The following is a 14469-nucleotide window of genomic DNA, read 5'->3' on the forward strand; positions in this document are numbered from 1 at the left end:
GCCATAAGATAATAATTGTACTTATTTTTTTTAATAAAAATTAAAATGTGCTATAAAAACTGTGGAGAAAATATTTATTCTGGCAAAAAAAGAATCAATTAATATTAATATATTTACTTTTTATTTTTTTATAAAAAAAAATTTGTTTTAAAATTTTCTTAAAAAATAATAAATTTCAAGAACAAAGAAAAAAATTTATTGAAGTAATGCAAAAAAAAAAATTATTTTAATATTTATTTAATATTTTTATATTTATTTTTTTTTATTTAATATTTATATAAATAATTTTTTATATATAATATTTATTTATTAAAAAAAAAATAATTTATTACCCAAACCCACACACTGTGCGCCACGAATGCCAAGTGCAACACAACACGAACATGTGATATGTGCAGAACGACCCGTACACAGCACGCGGCCACCACCATTTGCTTATGGAGCGGAAGTGTGTTGCGGCGCATCAACATTGTATGCATTTTAGACCGTTACGTGTTTAGTGACACCTCAAATCGGTCACGGCAGCTAGACACCCACAATGCAACACAACAACAACAACAATAACAGCAACAACAACTGGAGTGAGCGAGTGCATTGCAAGCGTAATAAGCTGAATGCAAATAATAACATTTAATGCAACGGTATAATGCGATACATTTAATGTGCACACCATTTTTGGAATTGCATGTAATAAAATCACAACTTTATAATGAATACTACGAATGATGATGTATGGTAAACGGTGTAGAGGCTAGAGAAATGGTTGTCTCATATTTGACACATGCGAAGGTTGGAGGGCTGACAGTACAAAGAGTGTAAATAGTAAGGTAGGGAACACTTTTGGAAAGTCAAATAAAATACTCAAATTACGGCAAACACCAGAAACAGCGGACATTGACAATTTGACTGCTTCCGCTCTGCCACACCGGTCTCACACTCAATTTGGCGCGTTTTATGGGTCCATGAATATTTCTACTATCTATCTATGAATGTGTATTCTACGAATGCCAATTGTGATTACAAAACGTTCCGCGTGCTTTATGCTGTTATTAGATAATACAACAACAATAATAAAAACAACAACAACAAAAAGTGTATTTCCTAACATTGGAGGTCATTGTTGGTGGCAAGCGAATTTAGCTGTTGGCTGAAAATTTGTACAAAAAAGAATACAAAACAACAACAACAACTAGTCAAACCAAACCAAATAAGACACAACACAAATAATATGACTCCAACGCAAACAGTTTGTGGCCGCAGGAAACCGCAAAAACTCATTTCAATTAGAAATCAACAGCAAATTGCCGAATTAACTCGCGGCGTTGTGTACGCAAATTTACTGTTGTTGTTGTTGTGGCTGTTTGAACTCTCCCATGTAAAACATGAAACGGGAAATAAAATGCCAATTGACACCGTACAACCGTTGCCTCGCATACAATTTTACAATTTACAGTTGCACAGCGCGCAGATCAGAGATCAAATGGCAACAACAACAACAGCGATAAATAAGCTAGTAAAAAGGCATGGAAAATGAAAAATTAACCATAGACAAATATAGAAAAATTATCAGATAATTTGCGGCTTAAATTGCTTAACTTGGCCATAAGCGTTATGCCGTTCTTTTGTTGTTGTTGTTATTTTATTATTATTTTGCGCAACAACAGGCCACTAATTGCGCGCTGCGCTAAGCAACGTTGCAGCATGACCAACAAGCGCGCTAGCAGCTGGCTAAGGGTATGCCAAAGTAGTGGGTGGCGTTCATTTATCTGAGGATGTATGTGTGTGTGCGCTTTTGCTATATAATTGCGCATGCGGTGAGCAAGCCACTTGCATGTGGGCGCCTACATAAGTGTCGATTGCAGTGCATAAAACTATGACTTTGTGACCAAACAAGGTCGGAGCCGTTGCCGTCGCCACCACCAGCATCAACGGTGGCCGCAACTACACAACAACAACAAAAGCTTTGAAAATGGCAACAATTGTAGCAACATCAGTTAGACAAACATGTTAATTACAATGTAATGCAAGTTCTTAATATGGGCATTAGGGTGGTACAGCAATAAAAATGTAAAAGATAATTTAGAAAATTTAGGTGATCTCGTACAGTTCTCAGGCTCGAAACACAAAATAAAATTAAAATTAAAAAAAGAAATATTATTTGAAAAATTTTAAATAAATATATTTTTTATAAATCTTAAAAAATAGATAGATTAAAATGTGTTCGATTCAGCACTTTTCTGCTCGCTTAGTTTGAGATTTACAACAAAGCTTTTATTCAGCTATCTGAAATGTAAAAACGCATAATATTCGAGGTCTATTGGATTATTACAGTCTCTTTGATCTATACAGCTTGTTTGCTACTTCGAGTGGCCACTATCTCAAGTTTAGTGAATTGAAGATAGCTAACTGTAGACACTTTAGGTTTTAAATATTCGCATACAAATATTTAAGCTGAATAAATCTTCAACATTTTTTTCGACACACTTCGGTTGAGAAATATAAAATGTTTTCGAGAGTTCTAATGGACAATTAGTACTGACTTATTTTGAACATGAGACAACACACCCTAATATGAGGTTATTTAAATAGAACTACACCCACTTGAAAAAATTATTGACTTGAATCAAGATAGCTCAAAAATCATGAGAAAGACTCTTCAATCAAGCTTCGACCGTTAAAAAATTTTACTTTTGTACTATTTTGGGAACTGATTATATTGAAAAATATATCAGATAAAATAATAATATAATAAAATAATAAGAATAAAAAGAAAAAAATATGAAATAATAAACTAAATCTTAAATCTTATAAAAAAATAATAATAAAAAAGAAAAAAATAAAAGAAACCATAATATAAAATAAAAATAAAAAATAATAAAATAGGTTTGTAAATATTATAAAAAAATACCAAAAAATTTAAAAAAATAATAAAGAAAAATATAAAACAAAACATAAAAATTATTTCAAAAATATTAAAATAAGTTTGTAAATATTATAAAAAATCAAAAAAATTTGAAAAAATAATAATAAACAAAAAAAACTAAAAAAAAAGAATTATAAATAATTCAAAAAAGTAAAAATACATAAAAAAATATATTATTTATTTTTGCGGTATGTACAAAGTGCCCATTATAATACTTTCATTGATATTATTGAGTAAATAGAATAAAATATTTAAATTAATGTTTTTTATAAAATTTATTTAAATTTTGTTATTAATTAAATTAAAAATATATATTTAGAAATTTATTATATTTTATTTATTTATAAAATTATTTATAAAAAATATTTTTTTATTTTTATTTATTTTTTTATTTTATTTTAATAACTAAATTAAAATTAATTTTTTGCAATGTATTTCAGTCAAGCGTTTGCGAAATATATTTTTTATGTATTTTATTATAAAAAAAATTCTCTTATATCCTCTTATATGTGTATTATAAATGACTGCATGCATTTATGTGCATTTTACGATAATTGCAATTTACCCCAAGCACTATATGGACTATTATGTATCGATTCGCAACTTAATTTGCAATTAGCCAAAAATACTCGACATAAATAATATGGCCACAGAGCACACTGACGCCATTATTGATGGCTGTTGCGCTGGGGGCGACATTGGAGGTGGCAGCGTTGATTGCAACACATGTGGCGCTAGGACAGAAGTGGCTTACTTATATATATATACCATATATACATATATATGTATGTAGTATGTATTTGTGGTACTATTTGTCAGCACTTGTCGCCGCAGAGTTAAATGTCAAGCTGTGCGCGCATTAAAATCAAAGCACAGCAAATCAAGCGCCGCTGATTGATGTCAATAATGCAAGAGAGCAAGTGGAAAATGCAAGGCAAATTACAAAATATTATTATTAGAAACAATTTAAAAGTTGATTTTTTATTCTTTGAAATTATTATAATAATTATGACGTGCTATGGCCATAAACAATTGTCGCAGTAGCGTCAGACAATGGCAGACAACGCCCCCAAAAGCGTTCAATTAAACTGCCAACTCGATCTTGCCATAAGTAGAGATTTAGAAAAAAGCAAATTGTATATGTATGAAATCAGAGTGGCAGTGATTTGAGTTGAGAAAATAAAATACATTTACAAGTGAACTATATTTTTTAACAACTCGCACGATGTGGTAGTTAATGCCAAGAAATATTTAAAAAAAAAAATAAAAAATTAAAAAAAATAAAAGAAATATTTAAAATTTAATAATAAAAATATAAATAAAATATAAAAAAAAAATTTACAAAAAAATAAAAAAAATTAAAAAGAAAATTTACAAAAAATAAGAAAAACAATATAAAAAAATTAAAACAAAAAAAAATAAAAAAATATAAAAAATAAAAAATATGAAAAGGAAATAATAAAACTATAGTTTCGCGGGCGTTTTTATGGCGCTGCTAACTAGCTGCACTTCGTTTACAACAAATATGCAAGTGGAACTATCACAGTATGCGCTTTTACGGCAAACTGCCATTTTGGTTCGCCGCCGCCACACTAGTGGTCAATTAAATAAGTGCTTTTAGTATTGCTATTAAATGTGGAAAAATATCGGCACATATGTACTACACATATTTACTTTTTTTTGTTACACATACCAAGGCATACATATGCACTATGTACTTCTAAGAAATGTTCCTCAGGCACTCTCACATTTGCCGCTTCAATTTATTAGCGCAATTATGCTAATTAGGCAAGGAAAATCAAATATAACGTTAATTAATTTATTAGTATTGCTGCCGTGGAGTAGCATTTACGTTTTTTTTTCAAAATATAAATAAATTTGTTTGTATGTAGGTGTGCGTGTGTAGAAATTATAAATTCAATTGATTTCTGTTTCCGTTGAAGTTTGCTGAATGATTGTCTGCTTATAAAGTAATTTATTGCACGCTCACACAGTTGTTAATATGTCAATTAGTTGAGGTGGTTCGGACTAAATTAATTATGTATGCTTAAATGCGTGCGTTCTTATTGCTTTTTATTACCCACAAACGGTAGAGGGTGCGCCTGTGGTGAAAAAAATTGAAAATGGTTCATAAAAGGCGATGAACTTTCTATTGAATTGAACTTAAATGAGTAAATTATAGTTAAAAAATACCAAAAAAATGTTTCTCATATAAAAATATTCGACTTTCGCTATATTGGAACTCACCACGTGGTGAATTTAATGAAATATTGCTGTAGAATTAAATAATTTCTATATATTAAGCCACCAGAACTGATTAAAAAGCTATTGTAAGAAGACACTCTAATAAATTAGAAGAAAAAAGTAAGTAACGGTAATTCCGATCAGTTTTTGAGACACACACACTCTTCTAACTACACTCTTGTTACTACTTCCTACTCTTTCCACATTTAATTCTTGTTTTATTTTATCTGCTCTACTCTCCCAGCTGCTTTTACCCGTCAAATATTTACCCAACGACCTTGTGGTTTCAACACGCCTGCGCTCATATAAACTAGCTACTTTTTTAGGAGCACCCTCTAAAAAAAAGAAAGTGAAGTGTGTATAAAAAAGGTAACACGCAGACTTCGCAAATACCACAACAAGATATTTATGTGCAATATATCACCGGTTGCACGGCTACCTTTTTTCCTTTTTTTCACTGGTATCTATTTCAATTTCACTGCACACACATGAACATTCGCCCTGCGGGTCATTCAGCCAATTCACACATTTGCCACACCCGTTTATCGGATAGTTTCGGTGAGTGTGTGTAGTTTTAATCCCTCTTCAAGTTGTTACGCGTTATATTTTAAATTTAAAATGTAAGTATTGCAATATTGTAAGCAGGCTAATCATTTTAAAAATTATTTTTGTAAGGGTGGTTAGAAAACAATTTTTTTTTTTTAATAAAAATTTTAAGTTTCATTATTTTTATATTAATTTGATTTCAAATTATATATTTATGATGTATTGGTTTTTAAAACAAATATTAAAAATTTTGCAAGAGTTGCCAGATTTTATTTTTCAGTTTTTGAATTTTTTATTTATGAAAATTTTAGATTTCTAAATATTGAAAGTCGCCCTAATTTTATAAAAATAAAATCCTTCCAAAAAATGGTGTTTTAGAAATTTTATAAGAATAATATCTTTAAAAAATATTCCAAAATTTTTTTGGTCACCCTAATTCTCTAAAAAAAAGTTTTAAAAACTTTTTCTGGTCCCCTTAATACTAAACAGCATTTTAATTTCGCGAAAATCATTGAAAACCAATATTTGCAAAACTGCTATTGACTTCTTCCCCCTTGCATTCCGAATACTAAATTCACAAGCTTCACTGCGTAAAAAGGGTTGTACAACAACTCTTTCATTTCTTTTTTTTTAATTTAAAATGTCAACTCGAGTTGATGTACGAGCACATAAGTTTTTCGGGTAAGCAAGTATGAATGACTAGCGAAATCACCGGCGACCGACCTTGTTGAAGGCAACATGGATTTGTGATGGCATTACACTTTTAATATCAGCGACGATTGATCGCTATGTAATCGTTCACGGCTATCTGACGATCAGCAATAAGGGTGAACAGGAGTTTGGAAATACCAAAATGCAGCAATGCACTGAAAAATGTTTTTACAGGAGAGTGTGTGTGTGTGTTTGTCAGCTAAGCACCTGCGTGTTTGTTATTGCAATGCGTGCAGCAAATAAACACATAAAAATGAAAAATAAATATTGAAAGAGCCAAAAAAAAAAGAAAATAAAAGAAAAATAAATTGAAATGCAAAGGTCGCTTTTGATGATGGCAAATGAGTGTAGTGAAGCAAAGGATGCTGCAGGGAGCATGCATATATATGTACATACACACATGCTTCAATGCATTATTAATTTAAATTTTTTTCTGTTTGTAACTCTATAAATAGCATTATTTCCTATGCAATTATTGCTTGTTTGCATACAATTTAATTAAAATGAAAAGAATTGTGCAACCGCTAATAGCAAATTGCAACTGATAATATCTAAGTGATTGCGTGATTGCGGTGGAGATTTGTAACAAAGTGAATGAAAAAAAAATTTAAAAATTTTATTCCTGAAATATTTTTACTTATTTCTTATTTATTTTATTTTATTTTAATTTATTTCATTTTATTTTATTTTAACTTAATTTAATTTAATTTAATTTTAACTTAATTTTAATTTTAATTTTAATTATTAATTAATTAATTAATTAATTAATTTTAAATTATTTTAATTTAATTTAATTTTAATTTATTTTATTTTAATTTATTTTAATTTAATTTAATTTAATTTAATTTTAATTTAATTTTAATTTATTTTTTTTTTATTTAATTTATTTAAATTTAATTTAATTTATTTTATTTTATTTTATTTTTTTATTTTATTTTTTACAGCTGATGTAAACTATATTTAGACTAAATGCAGCAGCTGACTTTCAAAATTTTTTTTGTAATTTACTATTGTGCTCCCCAGCATTGTAAATTTCCTGGTTGTGGCTGGTTTAATATTTTTTTGCTATTGTTGTTGTTGTTATTGTACTATTTGGCCACACTTCTATTTGCATTTTGTAAAAATTTGCACATTTAATTGCAATTTATATGCAACAACAACAAAAAAAATTTCGCATATATCACAAAAGCACTCATATATCCTTTCATATATACACACACACACACACATTTATTTATATGTATGTATAAATCCGCCTTTTGCACGCCAGTAATTAAAATTTGCATATTTAATTTTTATATGCGCGCTTTGCATATTTTCGGGCGTTTCAAGTGGCATGCGAAAATTACTATGCTCGCTCAGCGGCAGCGGGGTGAGAAGACCATATGCGCTAGTATCAACAGTGGGTTCTTTTGCGAAAATCAAAAAGTGCATATGTTCATTTATATAGGTGTGTGTGTGTTTGTGTGCGTTGCGTATGCTAATGCATATGCAAAGGCTATTAAGCAGCCGCCAAGCTGCGCTTGTTTGGTAAACGTGCTTAAAACCAATTTTGCGAACACTTTGAATAGGTGCCAGCGCTTGCAATGCACGCTTCATTTATCGTACTTATTTACATACCTACAAATGCAAATAAATGGTAAGTGAATCAAAATATTTTGCGGGTTTTTTTTGAGTAATTTCGCAAATAATAATGCGATTGTATGGAGAATTTTCGATGAAAAATTTAAAAAGTATAAAAAATATAAAAAAGAATTAAATAAAGTATATAAAAAAATTATAAAAAAAATAAATTTAAAAAATAAAATAAAAATATACAACAACAAAAACAATAATTGAATACAGAACAAATTCCAAAAAATATTTAATTTTAATTTAAATAAAAATTAAAAATATACAATAAAATATTAAAAAAAATGAATTGAAAAATAAAATTAAAAAATAAAATGAAATCAAAAATATACAACAACAAAATAACAATTTAATTCACAGAAAATTCGGAAAAAAATTATTATTTTTATTTGATAAAATGTAAAAAATTTAAATTAAAAAAAATAATAAAAAATTAAAAAAAAATAAATAAACAACAAAAACAATGATTTTCGGTTTTTAAGTATGGAGTTTACTCAAAAAAATTATTTAAATAATTTAAAAAAATGTTATAAATAGAATAAATGAAATACAACAACAACAAAAACGTAGTATTTTCAGATGATACGAACATTTAAAATTTGTTTAATTTGAAAAATAAAAATAATAATAATACAACAGCAAAATGTATAAAAATAGATAGCTTTAAATTTGAAGAAATTAATAATTAATTAATAATTAAATTTAAAAAAAACCAAAATTTTCAGTTTATACTTTTTATTGCACAAAATTTTCTTCATATGTCGCTTCAAATACAACAACAACAAGTATTTTGTTTATTATATTTTCATATAATTCGAACGTTTTAAATTATATTTTAAATAATTTAAGCTAACAATTCAAAAATAAAAAACACCAAAAATTTATTTTTTTTATTAAAAAAAAAAAATAATTATATAAAAAAACAACAACAATAAAAAATTGTTTTTGAAAAAAAATCCAAAATTTCCAATTTATATTTAAATATCATTATTTGATACATACAAAATTTTCTTCATATGCCGCTTCCGGGCCACCAATGTATAGGATTCCTTCTGCAGATTATTAATGTATTTCATTCTGCTGGCGATTACAATTTTCAATCGGACAATTTTGTTTGTTTGTATTTATTTGTTTTTCTCACAATGAAAATAAAGTAACAAAGCAGGTAACCAAATTATTTGTATTTTTGATTTTTTTTTGTCGTTTTCTACAACGAAAAGTATGCTTAGAATTAACTTTTTTCTAATAGTAAATGCAGAAAAAGAAAATCAGGTACACAATTTTCAATATTCGTTTGATTCACACAAGAACTTAAGCGCATGGGTGTATGTGTGCGTTGGCGGGGTCAAGTGTGTTTATGTTTGACTTTGCTTTATGATTTTCATAGTGTTTTCGAATTTTCGAAGATTTTCAATATATGCACTACACAATACACAATATAAAGGTGAAGGCTAACAGGTAGAAATTTAGCTGTGTTTTGGTCCACTGATTGATTGAATGGAGGAAAATGAGTTTCAAATGAAAATTATTCTTGAATATTTTTTTCGCTTCGATTTATTGTTTAGAATTAAACTGCAATTTCACTTTATCTTTGCACAAAAATCGCATTTGTTTATTAACATTTTATTATTATTAAGATTTATTTAAAAAATAATAATTTTTTTCGTTGTCACTTTTTATATATATTTTATAAATATATTTCCTTAATATTGCACTTTTTGTCATACTTTGAATTATTATGTAATTATTCACGCGTTTGATTCACGTCTCGTAAATTTTGCTGTCAATTACGTATATATTTTCGTATAAGTACGAGTATAGCGGAAGTCACGTACGAAACGCTAAAAAATTCTTTACGCATGCGCTAACAACACCACACAACTCGAATTCTACTTTACTACTGAAAGTAAATTTATTTAGCCGGTTTATCTGCAACCCCTATGCGCAAAGCATCGAACACTGTCTGCGTACGCTTAGTGGTTTGTGCGCATGCGCAACTCACTTAGGTGCGTACCTGGCGCTGAGTAGATCACACCCAAAGTACTTTACTAACCATTTTCGTTTGAGTGTAATTGGTAAAAGTGGTTGGATTGCAACAGCGAACATGTTTGATGGGATGTAATATGATTTAGCGAAGTGGTTGAAAACATAGTGTGTTGGTTGTATATTTTTGTGGAGCACTGTATACTTAAAAATAATGAGTATTCAGCTAATTCATTATTGAAATTAAATTAGTGGCAAAATCAAGTATTTTACAAAAAAAATTTATTATGATCCTAGACTAAAGACTTGAATAGATAGTAAAGGGTGATTTTTTAAGAGCTTGATAACTTTTTTAAAAAAAAAAATGCATAAAATTTGCAAAATCTCATCGGTTCTTTATTTGAAACGTTAGATTGGTTCATGACATTTACTCTTTGAAGATAATTTCATTTAAATGTTGACCGCGGCTGCGTCTTAGGTGGTCCATTCGGAAAGTCCAATTTTGGGCAACTTTTTCGAGCATTTCGGCCGGAATAGCCCGAATTTCTTCGGAAATGTTGTCTTCCAAAGCTGGAATAGTTGCTGGCTTATTTCTGTAGACTTTAGACTTGACGTAGCCCCACAAAAAATAGTCTAAAGGCGTTAAATCGCATGATCTTGGTGGCCAACTTACGGGTCCATTTCTTGAGATGAATTGTTCTCCGAAGTTTTCCCTCAAAATGGCCATAGAATCGCGAGCTGTGTGGCATGTAGCGCCATCTTGTTGAAACCACATGTCAACCAAGTTCAGTTCTTCCATTTTTGGCAACAAAAAGTTTGTTAGCATCGAACGATAGCGATCGCCATTCACCGTAACGTTGCGTCCAACAGCATCTTTGAAAAAATACGGTCCAATGATTCCACCAGCGTACAAACCACACCAAACAGTGCATTTTTCGGGATGCATGGGCAGTTCTTGAACGGCTTCTGGTTGCTCTTCACCCCAAATGCGGCAATTTTGCTTATTTACGTAGCCATTCAACCAGAAATGAGCCTCATCGCTGAACAAAATTTGTCGATAAAAAACATTTCGAACCGAACACTGATTTTGGTAATAAAATTCAATGATTTGCAAGCGTTGCTCGTTAGTAAGTCTATTCATGATGAAATGTCAAAGCATACTGAGCATCTTTCTCTTTGACACCATGTCTGAAATCCCACGTGATCTGTCAAATACTAATGCATGAAAATCCTAACCTCAAAAAAATCACCCGTTATATCCGAAAAGCGTCATTAGATCTAAACATAAATCAGTACCTTAACCACTCTCTGAATTAGCTCACGGAATTTTCAACGAAGGTTAAAAAGCTGGCATTAAATTACAATTTACTTAAAAGAAGTAGATCTATAAGTAAGAAGCTTCAAAGCAATATTTTACTTCGTAAATTCGATTCGGGAAAAAATGGCTAGAAAGAAATAGAGATGATTTGTTATTCATAATTCGAGCATGCAACATTTTTCAGAACACAACACAGAAAAACATCCATTAAAAATTTATTGCGAGTAATTTTGCTCCCGGTTCTTTACTGACCCCGATGTATTATGGATTGAACTATTACAGACTACCGAAAGTTGATGACATAGAACTGGAGCACATATAGATCATCTTTTAAAAAAAGCAAGACTAGATCTAAGTCTTAATGATAAGGCCGCAACTGGCTGCAAATAGTGTATATTTGGACCTCTTCCAATTCCAAACAAAGTACTACTCAGTTCAAAAGCGATAATATATACATACTTCTTCTTAGTCGGCAATTGAATAGTAAAGTCCTCTCTCGACGCAAAACCAAACTCAACAAGTCACTCATTATTCTCGTCCTGCTTTATGGTACAGAAGCGTGGACAATGTCGACATCCAATGAGATGACTCTAATAGTTTTCGAGAGAAAGATTTGCGAAAGTTTATGGTCCTTTGAATAATGACAACGGCGAATACCGCAGACGATGGAACGATGAGCTGTGTTATTCGACGACGTAGACTTAGTTCAGCGAATAAAAAGACAGCGGATACTGGCTAGGTTAAGTTGTTCGAATGGTCGAAAGCACTCCAGCTTTGAAAGTGGACCTAAATTCACTTGGGATTTCTAATTGGCGTCAAACAGCAAGACGGAGAAATGAGTGACGCGCTCTGGTGGATTCGGCTATAATACCCTTCGGGTATACATAGGTACGCCTTCAGTTGGTTAAAATCTGACATTAACAAGAACTTTCTTTCTTCTTTAACCTCCTAAACCAAAGAAAACTCGTCATATCTCTGCATGTTTCCTAATAATTTCGACCACTCAGCTTACGGCTCAAATGTGCTATTGAATCATAATAAGAGAGGAACTCTGCTCTACAGCTCTTAAGCAGAAAGGGATAATATACACCCTGATCAGATTTCGAATAATGGTCTAATGTGGATTGAATATATCTTGTTAAATTCGACATGTTATGGTTATGGGTCAACCTATTGATATAGATCTACGTCCTAATTCCATAACCTTTAAAATCTTATTTTGTCACGCCTTCGAGAGTTATTTTTTTTAATTTGATGAATATATTTCATAGGTCACCATTCATTAACTTTTTTATGGAGACACTGGTGGCCTTGTGTTCTTTCACCTAATTGAGTGTCAATTTATTGTATCTGAATAATAAAATATAGCTTATAAAGTTATGATGGCTGTTGATGATCGGAAAAAAATATGCTTGTGTCAAAAGGAAACCCCTTTAGTATGATCTAATATAAAAAAAAGACAAGCTTATAAATGACAAGCCTAACACAAACTTCCTTAATATATGTGAAGAACTTATGTAGCACAAATCCCTAAGAAGTTCCACACAAAAAATAAATTCGCAAAGAAAAGTTTAAAACAAAGCTATTTTCCTTAGCCTCAAGTCTTCCTGCGCCTGAAGCTGGCCACAACTTCCACTTCCTCAATCAACTATTCTACTTTTTCCAAAAAAAAACTCGCTACAAATTTCCAAGACAAGTGTCTACAGGTACACTTTACAGCTGCCGCTACTAATCCACTGGTATACTGCCACGCTAAAGCACTTTAAAGTATTTATTACTACTTTTTTTCAACACATTCTGCTTTCTTACGGCATGCACTTGAATGCGCCGTTGATTTGCGAGCATTGTTCAGCTGTTAATTTGCGGTTGTTTATACATTTCTAACACCTCTTTAGCGCGAAGAGTCGTCGAGATTTTTTTATTGTTGTTTTTTTTTTGTTGATTTTTGCTGCTCCAGCTAGCTTCTTGGCTTCGGCTTCACCTTTGGCAATTGTTTTCTGCTTCTTATTATCACGCTTTGTTTGTCTTCTTAACGTCAGCAGCGTTTCGCTTGCCTTCTTCATAATATGCAAATTTATTTATTTATAACTGTTCAGTGCCTTTGTTGTGGTTTTTTTAGTTTACACTGTTTACCGTTTGATTGGCGACCTTAACGTTACCCCTCGCAGTAGGTCAAAGAGTGCGCTGTGAGATATTATGAGATACAAATCACATAATGAAGTGTATGAATGGGTGAGAGAAGATAGAAAAAAAGTTGTTCGGTAAGGTTCTTCAGCACAGCCAAGAGCAGCAACTCAGCTTAGAGTGTCATTTTTTTTTGGTTAGTGTTTTTTTACGGTATTTAAATTTGTTACCGTTTCAAAATTTTTTTCTAACACCTTCTCCACTTCAACCACCACTCGGCGCATGAAATTGAAAAAAATTCAAATTTTTTCAATTTTTTTGATGCGCGACGCGGCGCTGTGATGTGTTGATTGTTGCACACGTGCTGTTGATTTGAAATTCAAACCCATAGTTATGCACCGTTAGGGGTTGTTCATTGACCCAGGTATCAGTTGGCACCCTAACCTACCTTACACCCAAATGTCGCACCCAACAGCAGTTGGTTCGTCTTTTTGCTTTCGTCTAAGCCCGCTCTCATTCTGCCGTCGTCTGTCTGCCTTCTTTTCGGAGGTTCTTTTTTCATACGGAAATTGTGTTGTTGTTGTTACAAATGAATAGATAATTATTGTCTGCACAAACAAATTTTGTATGCCGTCGTGTTTGCATGCGTTTTTGCATGAAATTCTCTGTTTTGATTTCAATTAAAGTTTTTATTTCTTTGAAACGGCGGCATCCAATTATTTTATTATGTTGTTACTTTATTTACTTTCCGCACAGTCGCCTGTGTGTCTGCCCTATTGAATTGCCAGCGCTTTGCATGCACACAGCTTTCAGCGCCTTTACTTTGGCCTATGCGTTCCACACCATTCAGGCAGCTGTAAGTGCATTAACCTTCTATGCGCCACACACCCACTCCCCTGTGTTTACAGTGTTACAGCCGGCGTCGGGAAAGGGCGTGATGGCAACCGGCTTTTCCCCAACAACTTGTCACTTCTTATTTAACACAAGC

At 31.1% G+C, this 14469-nt stretch overlaps 1 protein-coding gene across 5 annotated transcripts in view; it reads right to left on the bottom strand.

Annotated features, from left to right (window-relative positions):
- The window catches only part of LOC105216647 (rap1 GTPase-activating protein 1), a 205146-nt gene that overhangs the window by 104250 nt on the left and 86427 nt on the right, over positions 1–14469 (bottom strand). The window contains exon 1 of one of the 5 annotated variants that reach the window (XM_054228120.1): positions 9059–9147. The exons of the other annotated variants lie outside the window; for them this stretch is intronic. Within the exon in view, the coding sequence (XP_054084095.1) occupies positions 9059–9132 (74 nt within the window). The 5' untranslated portion in view covers positions 9133–9147. Of the gene's footprint in view, positions 1–9058; positions 9148–14469 lie in introns of those variants that run through there. 5 annotated transcript variants of the gene reach the window in all.

This window comes from Zeugodacus cucurbitae, chromosome 3, assembly GCF_028554725.1.
Source record: "Zeugodacus cucurbitae isolate PBARC_wt_2022May chromosome 3, idZeuCucr1.2, whole genome shotgun sequence".
In the NCBI taxonomy this organism is placed as follows: domain Eukaryota; kingdom Metazoa; phylum Arthropoda; class Insecta; order Diptera; family Tephritidae; genus Zeugodacus; species Zeugodacus cucurbitae.